Here is a 25,242-nt window from a genome sequence, read left to right on the forward strand (position 1 = left end):
TTGGTGTTGACACATACAATAAGTTATCTATGACAAACAGAGAAGAAAATGTGGGTGAATATTAGATCTGTAATAATTCATTGAATTAAACATACATTATGCAAGAGCTAAATCTGTCTATTGCAGGTCTTTCTTTAGGCCTGAAATGTTATCTAAATTATTAATTAGACATTAATTAACTTATCCAGACCATAATCAACTCTAGATGGCATCGCTAGCCTGCGATCTTAAGTGGATTGTGATCCGATTTACTGCATAACTTTCCTTCTCGATTAATTGGATAATCGAGACTATGCTGTTTATCGTACTGACTTTAGTAATAATGACAGAGGCTAGGCACAAATTTCATTCGCTTAGTTCTGGGTTCATAGTGGATCAATTTGAATGAAATTTTCAGCAAATTGCCTTTACGTTATCTAGTTTTTAATTATTATAGTGAGAACTGCCAACCCGTTATTGAATCTCCCATAATGTATCTTTAAGTATATATTAAAATCTGGATATTCATAGTTTCCTTCATCACAATATCAAGGAGATGGAATATAAATGCCAATTATGTGCCCGTCTTCATTAGCCCAGTATAGGAGCAGAACAGTAGGACGTTAAACCCCATTTCATTTCATTTCGCCAATTATGTGTCAGCTAATATAATCACATGACAAAGGAAAGTTTTGTACAAATACAGCACTGATAATGATAGACCAAAGAAAATAAACACTTTAATTTTAATAAAAATATTCAAGGCCCGGAATTTCTTTTTTCTAATGAATTATTAGGCTAATATTTTTGTTGGATTGTTATTATTGGCTTTCATTGCCTTATATTTATTTCAAACTTTACAGATTCTTCTACTGAAATATCTATTTCACCCTATGTTGACATCTCGCTACTCCTAAAATCTCCTTTTCTGGAAGAAAAAGTGACTTTTCTCGGAAATTTGAGTTTAGCTATTAATAGAAATATAATGAGCAAACTTACTGCAAAATCTGAAAGATCAGAATCAGAGTCTTCTTGTTGTGATGTGGAACTATCCATTGATAATGCTTGTGTGTGGACTACTTGATTAGACTCTAAACATTTTATGCTACCTGTATCTGACATACGTCTAGAGGATGTCACATGATCAGATGGTTGAATGACGTCTGGGATGGGTAACGATGTTGACGGGGGGTCGACTAATATAACAGGATTAGATTTAGTGGCCGGCACCGATTCTTCTACTTTGGACAAGGTGATGTCACTTGAATCTTTTGTCACAGACTTAACATGGCTGTCACCTGGTTTTGAACTCATAATTGGTCCAGCTCTTGCAATCATCATCCTTCGAAAGCTCTCACGTAAGGTAGCTACTTCTTTGCTTTTAGAAGGGGGTGGAGCTTCTTTAGGACCCACTAATCGAACCTGAATTTTCTTTCTTTCGGATTCCTCTCTTCGTAATTTTTCTGCATCATCATCCGAACTGTCATCTTTGACATGAAATGTAGCATATGAATGTTCACTGGACGTATCATCCTGATCAACAATTTCCGAACTCAGAGACTTTACATTTGACTCCATTTCATTTAGATTTTCAATACTTTTATCAAAACGTGATTGTTGAGCTAGATTACCAAATTGTTCACCTTGTTGGGCCACAATATCTGGGATTTCATTATTGTGTGTTGTTATAGCCTGTACTGCCAGGTCTGGTGTACTGCTACTAGTGCGGGGGTAAGGTGGAGGGGGACGGTATTGATAGGGAAGAGGATCTTGTATCATATCTGATGTAAATTGTTCCTGTAATCCTTGGGTATTCAATTCAGGTGAACTGTAAGTTGAATGGACAGGAAGATGATTAGATCGTTCCCCTGTTCGATTGTTTATATTATCGTGGCCATCTTGAAAACCACTCGCGTATACTGAATGACTATAATTTCTAATTGCCATGGCGTTGGCATATTGTGTTTCGTCTTTATAATCACTGATTGGCTGCCGTATCTCAGGTTCGCTGTTAAATGTTACAGCTTCTTGGTTATTATATATTTGAGCACTACCAAGGCTTTGAGCACTTTCCGTTGTAGACACTTGTGTGTGTTGTTGCTGCGGATTGGTAGCCATTCTCTGCGCCATTAAAGTTTCATAATCTGGCGTATGTCGGTATGCCGGTAATAAAGCAGCACGCGTTGCTATGTCTTGTTGCTGGGTGATGTTACCGGGTTGATGGTTCATATAAACACCTTCATTGATGTGGGATTCCGACCCAGAATTGGGTATATGCTGGAAGTCAGGAAGAACATCTAAACTTTGCTGTGAGTTGGTATAAAAATCTTCAGAAACAGTCATCTGTTGTACATCTACTAAAGAAAATTATAAATTATTTATGCTGTCCCTACAAGTTTCATTGAATTCAGTTAAGAAATAACTCTTCAGCTTGCCCCAAAGATGGTTTGCAAATAATGAGCAAAGGTTAGGAAAATATATATCACCTCTATCATATTATAGTGAAGTAATAAGAAATCTGTTTTTAACCAATGAAAATGCAATCATGTATACCACTGCATGTAGGATTACTGACCTTAGAGGGTACCTAGATCAAGTGTCAAACCTATAATGGGGTGTTTTCAAAACCAGAACACTAATCAGTTTGGCAAATTTCTCAATAATAATTTTATTAATTTGAACTAACCTGGAGTATATCGTTGATCTTGTATATATGCTAATGATGTCTGGGACTCTGTCTATAAAATATTAATATAAACCGTTTAAGTATCATTCCTTAATAAACATTAGTTTAATACAAACAACTGAGCCAGATGTAGTGTAACAAAATCTCATTTCACATAGCACGTGATTTGGGCACACTAAAATATAATACACTATACATGTAGTTACATTTTACTACTGAAATCATGGGTATATAACTTTACCTGTGCTTCTTGAAATGGGCCCTTGGTTGACATATTATAGGAATATTGTCTAGAGATGTTAATAAATGTCCTAGTCTTTTATGATAACATTTTTCAAGTTATGGTGACAAAACATTAGCATGGATAAAAATTAAAGAAGCAGTTGACTAAGACATGGTTTGTTCTTCTGGGTTTTTTTCCCTGTCATGACAAGATTATTTCCAATCTTACAACATTAGATAAGTAAATGTATTACTTACCAGTTCGGAATATTCTGTTTGTGGAGGAGCTACCTGAGCTTCTCTGAAATTAAAACAAAAAACAAATCTGAATTATTGTACACAAAAATGAACAAACCAGGTAATCTAAATTTACCTTACAAAAAATGAGCATATTAATATATGCTGCCAGGCCGGCACTTTACACTTTGGCATCCAATCAAATATAGTTCTATTTCTATTGAACAAAATATAATATTTGGTTTGTCATGTGAGTTTTTGATAATTGAATTGTGTAACACAAAAATGTGAGCAAAACAATTCATATTTGATGATAATTTTTTTTTACAAAATCTCTACAAATAAAATGAGTGTGTGGTCAGTGACCAGCTAATCCCATTCAGAGGTGGAAGGATATAGAACAATAATTCAATTAATTTAAAGTATTGGAAACAATTCAATAAAGTTTTCAAAGAAAATGTTGCAACTAATCAATCATGTGATACAAATAAATTATAAAACTAATAAGTCAAGAATGATAGATATTTAGTTGTTAGTTCAAAAGTGTCAGTTTTGAACACTGATAAGTGGCAAATAAGTACTATGACATTGGGACGTTATCATTCATGCATTCATATATTTTCATGCTAAGAATAGTCATGCAATTATTAATAATGTTTCTGTATGTATAATATTCTATAAAATAAGTTAAAGTTTCACTGGGACTGGGATACTAAGATACACAGAGAGTAACTGTGGGAAATCGTTGCACCCATAGTATATAAAATTGAAAATTATCATCGCTGATGAACACAAAATCAAATCAATTAGGACAATTTGCGTTAAATATTTTTGTTCAGGTTTTTCTTATGGCTGGCTAATCAGGATTGCAAGTATAGAGTTCTTCAATTTGCTGGTATTTTTTTATATCAAAATATGAAACCAACAGTTTTAAACTAAGTCAGTAATGAAATAAATGACATAATTAACTTCACCAAGTTGATGTTTCTAGTCAAATGTCTTTTTTTCCTTTCATTAAGCATATCTTAAGATTAACCGTTTTCTTATTTCGATCACATAAACACTTTTTGAATTCAAAAATAATAACTTTCAATTTAAATGATAACTACAACAGCATGTTGATTGATTTGTTAATCATGTATCTGAGTAGTCTAGTAATTGTTAGTTTCCTTACGTTGTATTATTGTTGTCAATTTCTATGTCACCTCGAACGTCTGTCATGCTCACACTGGAATTAATGAAAACATGCCATCAACAAGATCAAAACAACAAAATAAAACAAGCATAGGAATAAGAAAAATGAATCAACATTAAATAATATGTCAATTTATATAAAGATTTGCATGGAGTTGAATTGCATATTGATAGGGAAACATTCTTGGGGCCACACCACAGAGAAATTTTGTATAGCATAAAATTACATTACTCTAAGACAAAAGAAAGAAATATCATTTGTTCACCTATATGAATGGCATTATTATTAGCAGAATCTGCCCTGTGGGAATTAATGTTTTTACTTGAACTATTATTAAAGACTTTATGTCTTAGCATTTATAACCAATATACATGAATATGGATTTCTAAATATATAAACCAAAGAAATGGACATATAATACCCGATTGTTATCATAATACAACCATATTTCATGTTATTAATTATGGCTTGAAAGTACAAACATTAAAATGTTAGAAAAAACATGCAAAAGATGTCAAAAAGGAGAATAAAAACAGATTGTGTTCAGTCCTACATGCATTATAGACAAATGTTCACAGACCTATTTCTTAAAAATTGTAATCTAAGATATGCAAGAATAAGGCCTTTTTATTGGCAGAGTAAAAACTTAGCAAAAATTGTATTTCTTATAAAGATAAGTTCTATTTAAATTTATTCTACTGGTTATGAATGATATGCAGTTCTTGTTTGAAGCTAACAAATCAAAGAGTTATTTTTTTTGGTAAAAAAAATATTTGAATTATGTATTAACTGATTTTAGACTATTTTTAAAACTCTTTATACAACAACTTACTTGAGATTAGCCTTACTGGATTTATAGAACTTGATTTGATAGTTGATGATACGACATAAATATTTACTGGTATCTGTGTCTTCCTGTAAAAATTATATTAAAAATAAAATACATATAAAAAAAAAGATTAAATATTAATAAAACAAACATAGTACACAAGCCTGTAAATATGAGAGAGAGAGAAATGGGATTTAACATCAACTCGACACAAACTAGGTCATTTCAAGACTAACATATGGTTCAATTTTCAGTATATTGAATATATAATTTTAAACCTATGTTTGATTACAAATGATATGAAAGACATAAAAACAAGAATTTCACTACATATTTCTGGACTGTGCATGTAAATCAACAATGTTAAAGACTAAAATTGAATCAGAAAACTTACAAGAGTATACTGAGCTGAACTTTTTGATGTATCTACTTCTAAATTCTTTTTATTCTGTGAAACTCGGGCAATTTCTGCCCATCTGAAATATATCAACATTCTATGTCATATTCCTTCCAACATGCATGACAGACTGTATTTCATGATGGGATCGGTGCTTTATTCTCCACAGGAAGTGATTTTGTGTTTTGACCATTCATATTTTATGTAAAATTAATGATTTACATGTTAATTTTGGTATATATCTAATTAAAGAATCTTGCAGTATCATTACTATGTGTACAACAGTACATACCGAAAGAAAACTGGTGGTTGACGATCTAGAAATCTAGCAAAGAGACCAATATATGACGTTCCTAGATATAACTCCTTTCCTGAATCATCCTAAAATACAATAAATTATCCATAGATATTGATTTTACCATTTTCCACACCATAAAAGATAGGTTGCCAGGTAACGAAACATACGCCCAGTCACAGCAACTAATTTGTCCAGGCAGTCAACAAGGGTTGTCATATTTTTTTTTTATTTGTCAGTAATGAAGACATTTACAACACATGAAAATCTGATTATAAGTAACAACCCATTAAGTAATTATCAGGCATCATTAGAATTTGTTTCGATTGTTTGTCTCATGACCCTAAATAAACACTGTGTATAAATTTATATTAACTTTAGCCTCTAGAGCATCCACAAGATGCTTCAAAGTTATCAAAGGCCATAACTCTGACAGTAATTATTGGAAATCGTTAAAAATCAATAGGATTCTTCGTCTCACAATCATAACAGTGTACATCAATTTAAAGTCAATCGGATATTAGCCTCTAGAACAGATATATCCCAAATGTATTAGATATATCCCAAATGTGTCTATTTTATGAAGTTATATGGCATTCAGTGGTTTTCTTGTGCTAAGTTTAACTTGATGTAGGCCTTCAATATTGAAGCTTATGGGATATATATTCCTCACTTTTGCAACAGAATGACACCAAATAAGTATGTTCCCCACCTTGGCTATGTAATATTCTGTACCAAATCCATCCATTTGTTGAACTTCTTTAATATACTGTATTTCTGCTTTAATTCCATGAACTCCATGTAATCGATAGTGACCACTGATAACATCTGATAATAGTTCCATAAATGTTGATTCATCTTTCGTCATAGACTAAAAAAAACAACCACTTCTGACAATTAGCACAGAAATTATAACTTTCTTTTAAAAAATATTCAAATTTTCAAAAACCATAAGCCATAGAAGAGAATTTGTGGCATCATACTGTATAAGATATGTATATAGAACTTACTTTAGGCAAAAGAGGATGATCTTTAAAATATGCTGGATTCTGTTTATCATACTCACAGTCGCCAAATTCAGCTGAATAAAGAAAATAACATTAACATACCAGTAGTAAACAGTATTACACTTTACAATTCTGGCAATAACTGTACATAAAAAAAATTGCTCAAGACACTAAATTTTGGTATTGATACAATGCTATGAAATAATCAGTATTTTCCACTACAACTACTGCCAACAAATTTGATAGCAGCTATTAAGCTATAATCAGGATGGATATAAACAATAAGAAGATGCACAAACTGCACATACAGTAGATTTAATATGCAATTAAATTTACAGAAAATGTAGATGAATTTGGGGGTAATCGCTTAAACAATCTAGAAGTCTCCACTATTCTAAATATGCTGTTACAGTATTACCTTGTAAACTCAAAGCAGCTAATCGTACAGCTTGTTCTACAGAGCATGGCAGACGACCATCAATGATGTCATTCTTTAACTGTAAGTAATAGTGAAATCTGAAAATAATATAAATAAAAATTTAAATATAACAATTACAACCCTAACAATTATAATTATTATTTACCAGCGTTTATATAGCACCATTTCCATAAAAGTGCTCAATGATGCTTTATAATAAACGTATAAAACAATGGAAAGCCAAATAAAGGATTAAAACATAACAAGCCAACAGTGAAGCTGATGTCCCCCGCCAAAATCCCAAAATAAATAGACGAAACATATTAATTAATTGCACATTTATCTGTTTGAAAAGGTAGTGGGCAATCAAACAAAGCAGGAAATGTTGACAATCGAACTCAATCAAGGTTTTGAAGTACATGTACCTGGCAGTGAAACTATACAGTATGTCACTATGTTTCATCACTCTCCATCAGTTAGAATCAAAGTTATCTTGTCCCAAAACATTGACCAATAATATTGCTTAGCTCTGTTTAGCTTTAGCAGAAAAAGTTATTCATTGAACTCGGTCAAGACATTCACGTAATGAACATCTACATGTACGGCGACCAGAAAATGCACAAGGTTGCTGGCAAACGTGAACACAACGCGAGAAAACATAAAAAAAAATTAGAAACCTGAAAAAAGCTGCATTCTTGCAGCTTTCCAGGTCACATTTCAAAAATTATGGCATTTGTTTTGAACATGCTCAAAACAAACGCTGTGACTCGGCAATCAGCACGATATCGGGCATTTCCACCGCACTTTTACCATGCTTATGGCGATTTTGACGCGATCTGAGCCCATATTTTGACACGATCTGAGCCCATTTTTTGTCGCTGTAGCAGCGCAATAAGGACGCCACTCTGGTCTGATGGGGGTATAAGTTATTGTGGCCCAAAGCATCAACCAATTAAATTGCTGATCTCTGCTTAGCCTAAGCAGAAAATGCTCGTCTCGAACCTCCATCAAAGTATTCACCTAATAAACACCTACATGTACGCCAAGTTTGAACATTCTAGCTCAATTAGGAGAGTTATGTGTCCCAAAAAGTGTGATGGATAGACAGACAGATTGACAGGCCCATTTCAAAAGTGAATAATATACATGTACATAAGGTAATAAAGGGAATTAATGTATAAAATTATAGATTAATTACCACATAAATAATTAATCAAAAATGGTTTTAAGAGAAATTTAAAATGACGACAGGCGGGGACAATATACAAATACATATACATAAAAGGTGAGTAAACCGGGTTTTAGTGACCCCAATAAAAATAAAATTATTTATTTATTAGTAATTGATCTGGTTGAGAATCGCGATACGAATCGTATTGTAGCACCAGAAGTGAATACCCAGCACTAATGTACATGTAGTAATCTAATGTTACCTTACAGCATACAATAAATTACTATATAAAGTTATAGATAAGAAAACAGAGAAATCATCAATGTAAGTTATAATTTGTGATTTGTAATAATTATTCAGTTAAATATTGCAAGGTGGATTAAAGACTTGAATTTTCTGGATTGTTTGTCTGTGCCCCATACATTGTATTATTTGAGACTATCTTTCTGTTGATGAGAAGGTGGAGAATTTATCTTTGTTTTGTGGAATTTGGTTGTTGACAGATAAATCACACAAGACAATAGTTGTAACAACAACAACAAAGTCATGTACTGTAGCTTCATATTTAGCACTGGTTATACATGTACAGTGTACATATCTTACTTATATAAAAATCTAGAACTGATAATATTATTAGTGGTAGGCAATAATAATTATTCAGCTAAAAAATCATGTAAAGCTAAGAAGGTATGCAAAATGTGAAGGTTACATGTATGTGTTAATGTGTATGCACCAGAACATCCTTTTTTATTACTTAAAGATACATTCCCCAAAAAGTATTTATTAGGTGGTTATTTCCAATAAAAGTATGGCAATTTTGGTATATGGAAAGTAGAGACATCCAGTCTTTCTAGAAAAATACTGGATTCCCTCAAAAATATCCAGGGCACGTGCACAGGACAAAAATGAGAGGGTGTAACTAAATGTCAGCCTACGATGGGATGTCTGCTTGAGTGACATCAAAGATTGCACGTGTAGATTGTCTGCCCTCTTTTCATTAGGGAGCACTTAATGTACATGTATATGTTGGTAAACATGATAGTGAGCAGACGTGGAAAAAGTGAGAGACTTAAACGTACAACAGATTCTAAGACTAAATGGGTGAAAATGGAAAATGGAGTGGACAGGGAATAACCCCAGAATTTACTTAGGCTTCGATATTTATGGTAATGAATTCTTCTTCGACTTAACAGTCTCTGCTACCACAGAGTCACGTGACACGAACTTGACTTCTTTAAATAGATTTTTTTATAGCTTGGGGGTATTTCCTAGCAAATTCAATGTTTTGAGAGGCATTTGAAGCAAATTATTGATAGATTAATTAGTTTGAATATATTTTTAGTTCAGATACATGTACATGTATATATTCAAATCACCCAATTTGTACATCGGAAGGCATCTTTAATAAGTTTTTGTTAACTGTATTTTAGCAAAACATTATCTAAACCAGATTTAAACAATGAGGTAAATGTGTTAAAATTTCTGTAAATATTTTTGAGCTGATCAAACATGGGGTACCTGGTATTTTAAATAATATTTAAATGAACACACAAGTCACGCAAACCCCCGACTATTTGATGTGTATAAATAAAAATATATATTTACCTAGCAACTTCATCTGGGATTCTGTGAGCACTAGCAACGTAAAATTGAACTCCAAAATATAAACATGGTGGATGGCAGGATATCTGTGCTTGTTTATCCAGTTGTTTCTTTAATGGTCTCTCTAAATCTACCCAGTGAAAATGTAATTTCTTCGTCACATATCGTAATCCAAAGAAATGAGTCTGAAAACAATTATGAATAAGATAAAAAACGAATGTAGGTACATGTACCTTGTACATGTAACATTCGTAACATTCCCGCCCCCCCCACAGTAAAAAATCCCACAGGAAATAATCCGCACCCACAACCCCAGTAAAATTCAACTCTAATATATTTCTTGTTATCTTTTTCAAAAAATTCAAATAAAATTTGACCAAGATATATTTTTTTTCTCTGAAACTGAGAACATAAAATATTTTGTCAATTTTTTTTTTAAGTTCTTTTTAACAATTAACATCAAAATACAATAAAATTTATGTTTTGTCAAAAAAACGATTTATTAAGATTAAAATCCCCCTGATAACTTTACCAAATTTAATTGATAATTCTTGACATTCCCTGGCTTTACTCTAACAGAAGAAACAGAAGAATAATGCCAATTTAGAAATATGATAAGAATAAGATAAGTCATAGCCTCTATAATACACTGTACATGTATTTACAGAGAAAGTTGTACATAAATGTTCATAATTTTAAGATACATGTACTATGTGCACAGAAATATGTGCATCATTAATTGTCCATTTCATACAGGGGGAATTTTTACCTACTTTCCAAAAGGAGGGCACGTGATTCGTGTGCTAATTTTAAAATTTTCATTTTGTTTTAAATATTGGATATCAGAAGCCTATCTTTTCACGGTAAGATAACAACATCAATGTTGATTTAAATTGGCCAATAAGTCGTATTAGCAATGTCGAAGACTGTGAATGATACTGAGTTAGAGAGATGCCCCCTCTAATGAAAGATGTATATCAGAATGAAGAAGTAAAAGTTGTAGATTTTTTTAACAAGACGTTTTTAATTTTGTAATACATGTACTTGTACTTTTTTTCCTTTAAGCTAAATAGATATCATGTATATATATACATGTATGTAAAGTTGGTACATGTATCTTTGAACATTGTAGTATAAATATGTTCTTGTCCACACTTACATTGTACATACATGTACCTGTACATGTAGTGCTGTACAGTATGCAGGTACAGCTGACTACTGATAATATCTACATGTTTGTAATTTGACCTTGTAACCAAGGGTCAACATCTAATGGGAGTACCCACTAAATAAAGTGAGACTCAATGATGACTCATAAAATATTTTGTTTTATTAATAGGAACATGCTAGACTGGTAAAATTGGGAGAAAGATACACAGCAGAGAGCCTGAACATCTACATGTACATGTAGGCTATCTATAGCAACTGGTGTACAGTTGCAGCAAAACCCCTCCCTGTTCATAACTGTCTTGAACCCATCTACATTACTCCTTCATGGCCCAGACATGCAATTTGTACTACACATATGATAGATATTAGTAGGATTTAATTTTCAGAAAAAAATCCATTACTTTAAAGGAAATTTCTTGCTCCTCTAGGAGCTCTTGATCTCTACTCAGTCAAGCAATATCAGTATAGAACTACATGTACACGTACATGTACCAATACAATATCAAAAACAACCAATGGCATGGGCGATACATGTACATTGTACATGTACTTGCACTTGAATAATTTTAATACCATTTTCTTCTGGAATTTAAAGCAAAATGGATGGGTCTGCAAAAGCTTTGCTCAGATTTCCTCAAGAAAACTGTCTAGAATTTTAAGTTGTTTGGAAATTAAATGGAGGTTGTTGAAAACAATAGCCGGTAATCTTGACTTTTGATCAAGGTTTGTTAATCATTAAAGCTTAAATGGCTTTAATGATGATCTAGATAAAAGATTACAGAAGGGTCAGACGGACAGATAATCTCCCATTGTGTGTTTTGGCAACTGTCTCCATAGTGATGATGTGAAACAGTAATCTGGGGAATGTTGTAACCTGGGTAATTTTAGAGGTTATGTGGCTCTACGTGAATTTTGTTAATTTTCACTCTTCTTTGTATGTATATTGTCTATCTATACTTTTTATTGTTTACTTAAAAATTTCTAACATAAATCTTTACTGTCTTATCTCAACTCAATAATACTAAATACCTTAAAGATGTATTATGTAAGAGCGAAATTTGCCTATTGCAGGTCTGATTTTTTTTTTGGCTTCAAATCTTATAAATTATTATTTAGACATTTATTCACATCACAAGTCTATAATCAAATCTCTAGAACATCGGATGACCAAATTGAAATGGATTTAACAACCAAGAAATTAAAAAAATAAACAATAAAATAGATAATCGAAACTTAGTCTCAGTTGTCAAGTACAGTTGCTACCATAACCATAAGAAACTATATGCACTTGTACTTTACATTTTCAAACAGTCATACTACGCCCAGAATAAAGCAATTTAAATGAAACTTTCAAAATATTAATTTCCATTATCTATTTTTGAACTATAGAAAGAACAACCAGCTCTTTATCTAAATCTTACATACATCTTTAAAGATAAGTTCCCAGAAAAGTATTTATCGGGTGGTTATTTCCAATAAAAGTATGGCAATTTTGATGGAAAGTAGAGATATCCAATCTTACTAGATAAATACTGGATTCCCTGAAAAACACTCATGGAGCGTATACAGGACAAAAATGTAAGGATTCCCCTAATCGTCAGCCCGACAATTAGGAATACCTGCACGTGTGACGTCGAAAGTTGCACGCGAAGATTGAGCCCTTGGTGTACATGTTGATAAACTTTATGAAGAGTTAGACATACAACACTTTCTGAGATAAAAATCACGGAAAAAGACGTGGGCAGTGGATAATGCAAGAATTTAATTAGGATTCGATATTTGTAATAAATAGTCAGCAATTAAAGACAACATCGTCTTGTGTATACAATGAATTCTCCTCCGACTTTGCCCCCTTTGCTATAGGTACCGAGAGAGGTAAGTCACGTGACACAAACATGACCTCTTTTGATTGATTTTTATAGCAGGGTATTCCTTGGCCATTACAATGTTTTGAGAAGGATTTGAAGCAAAATTATGATAAATTAATTAGTCTAAATATGTTTTTAGTCCAAATATATAATCAAATCACCCAGTTTGTACGCGGGAATGTATCTTTAAGGTATGCTGAATTAAATTAAAGACAAAGAATTTTTAACTAGAAACATGAACACAGTGAAGTTAATTAGAACATCATCTATTTTATTATTCATTTACATGTAGCTTAAAACTGTTCTGTTCATACATGTATTAATAAGAAAATACCAGTAAAAATGGGATCAGCACTTCTGAACTACATGTACTGTATACTTTCAATCAAGATTGGTCATTAAAAAATCTGATAAATGAGAACCTGAAGTCTGAACTTTGATAAATGTTACACTTGAACTCAAAAAGAAATTCTAGGCATTAGTCCAGCAATTAGTACTGTAGCAATTTGTGTGATCCTTAGATACAATTTGTACATGTACAATACTAATAAACGTACACAATATTTTGTACAATACCAATAAACGTACACAATATTTTCAACAAAAACAATCTGATTAAAATACAGATCTATATTTTGTTTCGTTTTTTTTAATACTTTCGATGGCCTCTACTACATGAAGATCTGACCTGTTGTAGTGGGAGGTCGCATCAGAGGTCATATGAGCAGCTTTTGACCCTATGACATCAGACATTTGATTAACCAATCAGCATTGATGTTTCTAGTGGGTTACCACAGTTCCCTGCAACTCGTGACAAAAACTAGACGTACATGCAACAGACCGTTTCAATGGCTAATCCCTCACATCATCCAGAATTTCTGGATGATGTGAGGGATTAGCCAATGAAACGGTCTGTTAATATGGGTTATATAACAACTCTTCCAGATCCTAGTGTAATAAAGACAAGTAAAACGAAATTTTGAACTATAAAAAATGAAACAAAATAGGATATTATGTTTTAATCAGATTGTTGCAAAACAATTTTGTGATAAAAGTTGTGATTGTACATACATTGTATTAACTTTAGCTTACAGTCTATACATTTTTCCTTAAAACAAATGTTCATTTCAGGATTTATATTGACCAAGTCAGATGAAGCACAAATAGAAACTAGATGTATGTCATGCACTGCTTGAACAAGCTTCAATCTATTAAAATTATAAACAATTAAAAATTCTGAATTTCAACCTAATGAAAATTTTAAATTAAAATAGGCATACATAAATTTACAAGTATGACCCTTAAGAGGGCCATAAAGTTTTCGCTCGAGTTTATAAATGAAAGATAGTTGGCTAGGCATGGTATGAGAACTAATTAGAATTTGAATGGCTTTTTCATGTACATGTACATTCCTCAAAAGGGGTTTCGGTAATCAGATGATAATTAATATACTTCTTTGACTCGTGAACATAAACACTACATAAACATTACTACAATCGGACAACAACTTTAGGCTCTAAAGTGTCCACAAGTACCATGTACATGTAATTGTTGAAGATGGATGAACGAATGGGGGTGAAAACAATATACAATGATCACATTTCACTGTGGGTAAATAAAATGGAAGAAAAAAAAAATATGGATTAAGTCTGAAAATATGTTTTCCCCTTTTGAAATGCCCCTTTTGCCATAAAAATCTCTACCTTATCTGCATGTATGCCCACTCTGTACTGCATTTTGTGAACAAGTTTTGAACAATCATGCCAAATTTGAAAAACATCCATCAAGATTTAAAAGAACAAGCCCCCCCTTAAACAAGCAGTTGTATCAGGTGTTCGAGAAGGAGTTAGCACAACATCCATCACAACATACATTGTACATATATGAACTCTATATATAGACAGTGCATTGCCACACATGTGAAGAATAAAAACAAAACTATACAAACAAAATAACCAGATTAAAATATACACAAATAGTAAACAAAGTTTGAAAACTTAACCTGTTGATTTAAAATATTTAAAAAGCAAACATCTAACATATATTTGTAGTCATAACTAAGCTTACAAATGTCAGGAATTTGTTTAAGACAATCATGTATTATTAAGGGGTAAAAAGATAACAATGAGATTAAAAAGTGAAAACATCTATTCTATAGTTTCCCTGATTGAAAAATCTATCTTTTTATGTATGGATGTAGAAGCGATAAATAAATTGCATTTAAGCTACATACCTCTGTTATTTCAATTCTTTGAGCAATGCTATCCAAACACTCGTGCCCTGTGCTATCCGATGTTAACGTACATTCTAAGAAACTATTATCCAGTAAATAAACTCCTACAATGAAGGCATTCTTTGTTGAAATCTCGTAACGTTTTGTTTTCTTTAATCTCCATTTAAAGGGCATTGTAATTGATCACATCTATCCAACTCAACTGTTTTTCATTCAATCTCAGGAATTTCTTTTGTTGTTCGCTTTTTCCTTGTTTTATTTCCTTTTGGGTTTTTTCTATCTAAAATTATACAAAATTATCAAGAGATTATTAATTTAAGCTACTTTTTGGCATATTGTCACCAGTATTATCTGGGCAGTACACACACACAGTACTCAGGGCATAATACATGTAGGTCATCTTATTATTTTTGTACCACAGTAAACAAGCTTCATCAGCATTTAAATTAATCAACAAAACCGGTTTTAAAAGCTAACCACCTGAGTTGATAACCTTGGCTTTATCTTTTAATTTATCTATTAACTTTCATTGTAAAATTCAAACGATTCAATTTTAACACTTGATGTTTAATTTCATATTGAATTCACACACACCCCTCACTAAATTCCATGGTTACAAAGAGCATGAAATTATATTTGTTATATTTGCAGATAAAGTTTAACAAATCTGATCTAGGGTACAGTACTCTGTAATTACATGTAGTGTTACCAATTTGATTCAAATCTCAGCTAATGTATGTACATTAATTTATTCATTAATACATATATTTCAAAAGATGTTGAATATTTCTATACAAATTCAAGATAATACTGACAACCTGGTATACAATGCATTATATATTCTGTGTTACATGGATATTAAATGTATTAAATTCAAGTACAGTAACTACAAGATGTGGTGAGCTTACATGTAATATATTTAACCTGGTATAATAACATTAATTTATTCATTAATATATATATTTCAAAAGATGTTGAATATTTCTATACAAATTCAAGATAATACTGACAACCTGGTATACAATGCATTATATATTCTGTGTTACATGGATATTAAATGTATTAAATTCAAGTACAGTAACTACAAGATGTGGTGAGCTTACATGTAATATATTTAACCTGGTATAATAATAGAGTAATATACAATTTCTGGTCAATTTATTGTTGTATACACACACAACAGCATAGGATAACTGACAAATCCTCTCTCTACCCCAAACAGCATGATCTTACCATAACACCTTCCTCAACAAAACCCACAGATTTTCAAATTATCATGAAATTGTCAATGAATTTGCCTTTTCGTCAAGTAGAATGGTTAAAACAAATATAACACTTGGAATACAAGTCTTGCTTTGCTATGGTTAATTTTGGCTCTTCATATGAAAATAATCTATATCAACAAGAAATCATATGTTAATGCTATACAGAGAAGCCCACATACAGTATATATTACTTAATTTGCATCTGTATATTTTGAAACTAAAAGTGATTGCCATTACATGTAGTAGTCTCTCATGTTGAAATTTATATTCAAATCAATCTATAATACAGTACAAAACCTGCCTAATCAGACAGTTTAATTACTACTCTGTTGGAAACAGCTTATTTGTAAGAAAATATTAATTCTTATAAAAGTAGACTAATAAAAAAGTTATTTCAAAAAGTAAATAATGGGATTTATCAGATGTACATGTATCCATTCTGTTCATGTTATGCTTCATTTTGCCTCATTTCTAAGTGGGTTCTCTCAAACCCTAACTTTAGTTGTTTCACACTATCTGGTTGTTTTCTTATTACATTGTGTAGTATAATAAAAATAAGTATCTATCTGATAATTCAATTAATTGACATAATTAATACAAACTTACAATACATGTAAAATTATAACTCCTTTGACGGTTAATGGTATTAACAACTAGAATGAATGAACCTAGTGGACAGATGAATGGACTCAAGATAAATGTGAACTTAAATTGGGTATCCAACCAGTGAACCAACATATAAGCAGAGCAGAGGCCTAATAAAGCCAACATCTTGTTACAAGTACAGTACAATGTATATGAAGACTTGTAATTCATCAGATGAAGGTAATTATTCAAGCATGCAAGTAAACAGATTAATATACAGTTAACAATACTGATATAAATGTTCAGTAACCAAGTAGGCCATATAATATAAAACTATAAAGATATCATTAATTCTAGCAAAGACTTACTAAATATAAAATATTACTAAGGCTTGAGATAAAAATGATAGACAACTTGCCATTTAAATCTGTAACACTTTAAAAATCGAAACATTCAGACATTCCCTACACTGACTGACACAAAACGCCAGATGACACTAGAGGGTGACACATCTAAATATTGCATTTCAAGTTCAACACCTCAAAATTCCATGCATAACATAAACAATGTAGGTTGGAGAAGGGAGTTTTCGAGATGTGTGATGAAACGGGCACCTGCTTATTGGATAATTGGGTAATTTAAAATGACAGATCTACTAATCATATGATAGTCATGCTTACCGGCATTTATGTGTCATAATATTCAACTTTTTAGGAGTGTCACATCAACTTTTGTTATCATTTCGTCTTTACGGCTATTAACGACGCGATCTAAAAGTCGCTTTCACATTGTGACAATCGGGACTACAACCACTTGCTACCGTAAAACGTTCTATATTTCTTTGTGTCGTAAAATACTTTTAATTCAGCGACGACTTGGAGCAAATTAATAAGATGCAAATGATATTTTCACTGGAATTATTTCAATATCAAATCTATCAAATCCAAAATTTAATAACCTATTATTTATTGAAATTTCCAAATTTCCAGATATCAAACCAGAGACCCATCAACGACAATCGTTGAAACAACAGTAAACTGAAAGTTTTCCGATTACCCCTAAGTACCACTAGGATTGCCAGTATTATTTATGTAATTATTTAATTATTGTGAAAACGAAGGAAAGAAAATGCCACCATCAGACATTATGAAATTAGATCTTTACGGGTTACTTGATGTCACAGTTGAGGCAACAGAAAAAGAGGTGAAAAAGCAATAAGTTACAATTTCATATTTTCTAAGAAAGTCAAAACATAATTATTTCTATGTTTTTTGCTCAATAGGTTGTCAACACACTATTATACGAACATAGGTTATCTTTTTCACACTTAAACATCTTCACACCGGGAATGATATCATAATTACCTCCCAATTACCTCCCTTGTTTTCCTATTCCCCACTGCCATTTCAAAGTGAAAATGCAATTAAATGAAATGTACATGTAGAGTGATAGTAAAGACACTGATGTGAGTACAAAAATCTCAACTTTGAAACTTTGAAAAAAAAAAATGAAAGAAAAGTAGAGACTTTTGACTCTGCCCAGACCTTCACCTACAATAGGCATCAAAAAGATTAAGCAGAGAACTGTATGCTCTATGTTTCTATTATTAGGGTTTGAAGTTCCTTCTTTCCAAGAAACACGAAAAACAAAAAATGCTTAACAAGAATACAGGTACATGTAACTGCACTATACTATACATGTATGAAAGTGTATTCATATGTTGTTTTATTTTTTTACAAGGTTCAATGCTTTTACTTATAGATTGTCAGTGCCTACAGGAAAAAAGCCAGAAAATGTCACCCAGATAAAAATCCTGATAATCCAAAAGCAGGTAAATTTCTCTTACGCTAAAGTTAATATCTGATTGACTTTAAATTTATACACAGTGTTTAAGGTCTTGAGACGAAGAAGCCTATTGATTTTCAGCGATTTCCGATAATTACTGCCAGAGTTATGGCCCTTGATCACTTTGAAAAATCTTGTGGACGCTCTAGAGGCCAAAGTTAATATCCAATTGACCTTAAATTTATACACAGTATTTGAGGTCATGAGACGAAGAAGCCTATTGATTTTCAACGATTTCCGATAATTACTGCCAGAGTTATGGCCCTTGATCACTCCAAAATATCTTGTGGACGCTCTAAAGGCCAAAGTTAATATCCGATTGACTTTAAATTTATACACAGTGTTTAAGGTCAGCGATTTCCGATAAATACTGCCAGAGTTATGGCCCTTGATCACTTCAAAAAATCTTGTGGATGCTCTAAAGGCTAAAGTTAATATCCGATTGAGTTTAAATTTATACACATTGTTTGAGGTCATGAGACGAAGAAGCCTATTGATTTTCAACGATTTCCGATAATTACTGCCAGAGTTATGGCCCTTGATCACTCCAAAATATCTTGTGGACGCTCTAAAGGCCAAAGTTAATATCCGATTGACTTTAAATTTATACACAGTGTTTAAGGTCATGAGACGAAGAAGCCTATTGATTTTCAGCGATTTCCGATAAATACTGCCAGAGTTATGGCCCTTGATCACTTCAAAAAATCTTGTGGATGCTCTAAAGGCTAAAGTTAATATCCGATTGAGTTTAAATTTATACACATTGTTTGAGGTCATGAGACGAAGATTCCTATTGATTTTCAACGATTTCTGATAATTACTGCCAAAGTTATGGCCCTTGATCACTTTGCAAAATCTTGTGATGCTCTAAAGGCTAAAGTTATAATCCGATTGACTTCAGATTGATACACAGAGTTTAAGATCTTGAGACGAACAAGTATATTGATTTTCAATGAATTTTTATGACTTAAACAGTTAAATCCATGATATTAATAGCTTTGCATACAAAACGTTAGCATGGGGCAGAACTTTATAAAAACCAAACAAATTCTAATAGTTTTCTGATAATTACTTCGTGAGTTGTTGCTCTTAATCAGATTTTAGTGTATTATAAATGTTTCATTACCGAAAAAAGTAAAAATATGCGACAACCCTTGTTGACTGCCCGGACGATTTAGTTGCTGTGGGCGTATGTTTCGTTGCCTGGCAACCTATCTTTAAGACAGTGTTGATCAATTTATTCAACTTCTTTTACAGCTGAATTGTTTCATGAATTATCAAAAGCTCTTGAATTGTTGACAGATGCAGCTGCTAGAGTAAGTATAAATTGCAATAAAAATGTTTTGCAAAATTGGGCTTGCAATAGTTAAAGTGGTTAGCACTCTGGGGTCATGACCATAATGTCCCAAACTGGAATCAAATGTAAGGAAATAAAGTTGGTCTTGTTTTAATCCATGCATGTATGTGGATAATAGTGCTTGAAATAGATTGCAAACAGTTGCAATTCGAGGGGGAGAGAAAGGTTAATGCTCATCCTTTCTTTTACACACAACTATACATTTAGGAAAGGAAGGTTGGGGAAGCTAATATTAACTTCTACTCAACTCATTTAAGTAATTTTGGGACTAGCATTTGGTAATTTTTCTTTCACTATTTGTGTTTACAGGCAGCCTATGATAAAGCTTTAAAAGCCAAGAAAGCTGCAGAATTACGTCACCGTGAACTTGATAGTAAGAGAAAAAAACTTAAAGAAGGTAATTATGTAGAAGTTATTGAAAATTGCCAAATAAACAAGCAGTATATAGTGCATACTAGATAGAGTATGGATAGCCTGTCTCGTGCATTACACCTGTCACTGCTAAATGGACTGATAGCTTGGATTTAGACTTTTGTAGTTCTAATGTGATTGCTGTTCCTTCTATCTTGTTGTCATCATGGAGTATAATTTCATTCATTTCTTTCTCACAATTAGACGTTGTTCGCAGAATACTTACATGGCCTGATGTATCTCAATTTCCTCTTGTTACACAAAGGCACCACCTTAATACTTCATATGTGACAAGGAGTAGGGTCGTCTGTCCAACCTCGTGGGTCCTCCAGTTTCCTCCCACTGCTAAAGACCCCTACACACAAACGAATTATTGAAATAAAATTAGTCCTAAAATGACCTAGTTTTTGTCAAGTGGAAGTTAAATCTCATTTCACTCTCTCTCTCTGAATACTTCATAAAAGATACATTTATTTCATTACATTCCCATTCATATTATGTAAATGTATATTAATGCTTTTTTTTTACTATTCACAGATTTAGAGGCAAGAGAAGATTCAGCTGAACAACAGAATAAAACAGAGGCAGCTGCAAAAAAAAATCTTGAAGCTGAGGTAAAAAAAAAAATATAGAAAAAAAGAACATAAACTGTATTTAGTTTGAAGTAATAAATGCCATATTAGAACAAACTCTTGGTGGGGATTATTAATATATATTCTAAATTGTAATAAAATAAATTCTTAGATTGAATCCTTACTGAATTATACAGTACATATTATGACGTAATTGTCAGTCCATCTAATGACAGCCCACCCCAAATAAACTCTACTCCAGAAAAAATAAATACAGTTGAAACTCTTAAACAAATTATCTTGTTTAATAACTACTTAACCCTTCATTTCCTTCATTGTTATACATCACTCTAAAAAGTGCCAGATTACACCTATAAGATGCCTTAACTTGAACAATGTATCTGCAGAATAAAATGTAAATTACAATATGCGAATATTAGTATATCAAGACCCGTAGTGATATAAATATAAACCCCATTTACATTACAATTTTAGGCGTGCCGTGTTATGTAAATGGGTCAAACATAAGTGTGCAATACTGAGTACAGTACCAATTTGGCCCACTGAAATGGTGGTTTCGCCATAATTGTTTTAATCCAGGTAATTTGCATAGGGACTGATATTAACTTTTCAGTGAAGAGTTCCAATTTCTTGAAATTTATTGCGGCCTGGTACCTCCCGAGAACGGCACGCTTGTCGTGGCCAAGTGTAAACAGGGCTATTGTGGGTACCTTTAATATATCCAGCTCTGGTCTAGAGAGAGAGAGAGAGAAATGGGGTTTAACGTCCACTCGACACAAACTAGGTCATTTCGGGACTAACGTGGTTTAATTTTATTTACATAATTCGCTTGCGTGTAGGGGTCTTTAGCAGTGGGAGGAAACCGGAGGACCCGGAGAAAACCCACGAAGTTGGACAGACGACCCTACTCCTTGCCACGTACAACCAGGGATTTGAAACCACGCCAGTCGACTCAATGACAGACATTATGATACAGCGCGCGCACGCTGACCATTCAGCCATCCAACCACCCTCCAGCTCTGGTCTACTCATTACAATGTTCAATTGGGTGGAGTGAAAGGTTGCTTTGTAATAATTTTTTCTGTTGTTTTTTAAATAGATTGAGAGATTACGTAAAGAAGGGAATAAATTATTAGAAACGGAACAAGAATTATTGAGAGAATCACTTAAACAGCAAACTGTAGTAACTGTCGATTCTAGTGGTATGTAGTGCTTTTTATCATCCATTGATGCATCAGCAATATATCAATGCACTGCCGCCACCTCAATTATCAGCCTTCTTGTGAAAAATCATGTAAAATTTTTCTTTTGAACTTCCCAAAAATGTTTGGGTATAGATTTGTGGTTGTTGTTTCACCAAAAAAGATGGAACAATCAACAAATTTTGTGAGAATCTATTCTTGTGGTAAGAAAAAGTGAATCAGTGTGCAAAGCAGTCTGAGTTTTGTCACAATCCCTGAATGCTACTGTTTTGCTAAATATAACTAATTATATCCGCTGGAAATACATTGTTGTGGTAAAATACAATTGATACCAGTACTTTCTTCACAAAAAAGATGTAAATGTTATTGATTATATAATAAAGATAGGCATCAGTATTAAACTGTTCCATTTAAAGAACTATATCAAAGATTTGCAGCAAGGTATTTTCGTCTATAATGATGCGACAAAGGAGATTGATAGATACAACATGTTGCTCTCATGTGGACAAAAATGTTATAAATTAAATTAATTGTAATAATATATCAGTTTGTACAGATGGTTTTCTTTTGTTATTTTAGATGATGATGATGTCCCAGTTTCACCAAAAATAAAGGTACAATCAGTATACACCATTTAACAACTTCTATTGGGTGTTGGGGGTTGGATGGCCGAATGGTTAATGCATTTGATCATAAGGTCTATCACTGGTTTCGATTCCCTGCTTATAAGTGACAAGAAGGGTCGCCTATCCAACCTTGTGGGTTTTTTCTGGGTCCTTCAATTGCAAATTGAACCATATGACCTAGTTTGTGTCGAGTGGATGTTAAATCCCATTTCCCTCCATTGGATCTGCTTATAGAAACAGAATTTTAAAGCAACATAACTTTATAAATATTTTGAATTCAGGTCAAATGGAAGGCTAGAAAAGGCGATGAATCAAATGGTGGATATGATAAAAATAATTTAGAAGCATTGTTTAGTCAGGTATATACTAATACATTTGTAGAAGTAATGATTTAGTTTACAAATATTACTTGTTTAGTTTATTTTGTCTCATTATTTCTGTTATTGGTAAAACATCTTTCTACATCTTCAGTTTTCTTAACACATATTTTGGGAGACAAGCATTTATGTTACATTTTAGTATTGAAACTAGAATTTGAAAAATGTTTTAAATCACTTTTAAAAAGTACAAGTTCTTTGATGTTTAATACAAGTTTTTGATATTTACAGTATGGCGACGTAGCATTTGTTTTGGTTTCTGCTAAAAAATCAGGTTCAGCTATAATTGAATTTGATAAAAGCCCATCAAGCAAGGTAAGTTTCTCTAGATATATATTGATAGAGAATGCCCATGAACTAGTAATGAAAACTGTTGAGATGAGCTACTCAGATTTAATGCATTATTACTGTTAATTATAATAATTGGCCCAGTTATTTTGAATATGATATATGAAATTAGTTACATTTATTTTTTATTGAAATTTCTAATTATTTCAGTTATTAGAGGTGGAATATGAAGATGGTCTTCCCCACAATCCATTTACAGTCAGCTGGTTATCAGGGAAACCACAGAAATCCAAACCTCATGTAAATAGGACATCAATTAATCCAGCTGCTGATGAACAGCCATACAGTAGTTATATTCATGTAGGTTTATTCAATTTTTATTATTTTTACTCACTATCAGTTATCATAAGTCTGCAGTAGTTGAGCTGTAGGGCTTCAGATATAAAGATGCATTATGCAAGAGCTAAATCTGTCTATTGCATGTGTTTTTTCTGGCTTCAAATGTTATATAAATTATTATTTAATTATTTAATCATATGACAAGTCCATAATCAACTCTCTTGAACATTGTGTGGCTGAGGTATTGAATGCTTTAGACCATCCTCACCATACAATTGGTTAAAGTTAAAATGAACCTTGCTTAATTAAAGGACTGACAATCATCACTTCAATTATTTTGGCAATGGTACTTGACAATCAGCTTTTGAACTATTATAGCAAGAACATCCAGCTCTTTATCTAAACCTAACATAATGCACCTTTAGAACTAGAATATATTGGTAAGGTATTCAGTGATTAATCAAGGCCCTGTATAAGCTGGCAGTGCATTCCAGACAAAACTTTGTCCACAATATTGCCCTTTGTAGAAGTGGAATTTAAGCTGTACAAATGAACCAGTCATGGAAAAAAGTTGTAAATAATAATAAGACTTGTGACTTGAATGCACAGTATTTCAGAACCTTCATTTTCAGTTTGCACTTACCAGTGACCACACGTATACTGTGACTGTAGTTAATAGGGTCTGATTTAAAAAATATGGACCAGTGTTTAAATGGCAGTGCATGTGAAAGGTTCCAGCAAATTATTCTCACATACTGTTTGAATGAATAATTTGTAGGCTAGTTGCACAAAGAGTAGTGATAATTACATAACAAATCCCTTTTCTTCTAGGCATCAGAGTTTGCTAAACCTGCCAGCACGTCAGATAATGATTTTGAATCTCTAGTTCTTCGTAAGATGCGACAAGCTGAGGAGCGTAAAAGATTAATAGAACAGATGCAAAGAGAAGATGAAGAGGGCTAATTTTATATATATTATTTTTTTATCTGTACATTTTGTAAATAAAGAACTGTTTTTATTGTAAATTATGTATGCAGTTTTCTTA

The 25,242-nt window shown here is 32.4% G+C and overlaps 2 protein-coding genes across 6 annotated transcripts in view; one reads left to right on the forward strand and one right to left on the reverse strand.

Moving 5' to 3' along the window:
• The window catches only part of LOC126822767 (tyrosine-protein phosphatase non-receptor type 21), a 28,525-nt gene extending 10,576 nt beyond the window's left edge, over window positions 1–17,949 (reverse strand). The window contains exons 1-13 of one of the 4 annotated variants that reach the window (XM_050551810.2): window positions 17,840–17,949; window positions 15,310–15,589; window positions 10,042–10,223; window positions 7,266–7,363; window positions 6,851–6,921; window positions 6,553–6,711; window positions 5,838–5,926; window positions 5,543–5,624; window positions 5,152–5,234; window positions 4,299–4,352; window positions 3,146–3,188; window positions 2,666–2,717; window positions 979–2,333 (exon numbers count right to left, since the gene is read on the reverse strand). In XM_050551810.2, coding sequence (XP_050407767.1) covers window positions 979–2,333; window positions 2,666–2,717; window positions 3,146–3,188; window positions 4,299–4,352; window positions 5,152–5,234; window positions 5,543–5,624; window positions 5,838–5,926; window positions 6,553–6,711; window positions 6,851–6,921; window positions 7,266–7,363; window positions 10,042–10,223; window positions 15,310–15,483 — 2,442 coding nt within the window. In that variant the 5' untranslated portion in view covers window positions 15,484–15,589; window positions 17,840–17,949. Of the gene's footprint in view, window positions 1–978; window positions 2,337–2,665; window positions 2,718–3,145; window positions 3,189–4,298; window positions 4,353–5,151; window positions 5,235–5,542; window positions 5,625–5,837; window positions 5,927–6,552; window positions 6,712–6,850; window positions 6,922–7,265; window positions 7,364–10,041; window positions 10,224–15,309; window positions 15,590–17,839 lie in introns of all 4 variants that reach the window. The other 3 variants (XM_050551809.2, XM_050551812.2, XM_050551811.2) reach the window with 3 other exon arrangements.
• On the forward strand, window positions 17,243–25,225 carry LOC126822770 (dnaJ homolog subfamily C member 17). Of its 2 annotated transcripts, none has more exons than XM_056100775.1 (11): window positions 17,243–17,399; window positions 18,921–18,990; window positions 20,262–20,320; window positions 20,671–20,758; window positions 21,310–21,386; window positions 22,465–22,567; window positions 23,147–23,181; window positions 23,475–23,552; window positions 23,802–23,885; window positions 24,069–24,218; window positions 25,029–25,225. In XM_056100775.1, exons 1-11 carry the CDS (start codon window positions 17,394–17,396, stop codon window positions 25,158–25,160), a joined length of 882 nt encoding a protein of 293 aa, XP_055956750.1. In that variant the 5' UTR covers window positions 17,243–17,393; the 3' UTR covers window positions 25,161–25,225. The 2 variants fall into 2 exon arrangements, with proteins under 2 accessions (XP_055956750.1, XP_050407771.1); XM_050551814.1 differs by lacking the exon at window positions 17,243–17,399 and adding an exon at window positions 18,149–18,362.
• Window positions 25,226–25,242: the final 17 nt, after the last annotated feature.

The sequence above is a fragment of the Patella vulgata genome, chromosome 5 (genome assembly GCF_932274485.2).
Source record: "Patella vulgata chromosome 5, xgPatVulg1.2, whole genome shotgun sequence".
Taxonomy (NCBI): Eukaryota; Metazoa; Mollusca; class Gastropoda; family Patellidae; genus Patella; species Patella vulgata.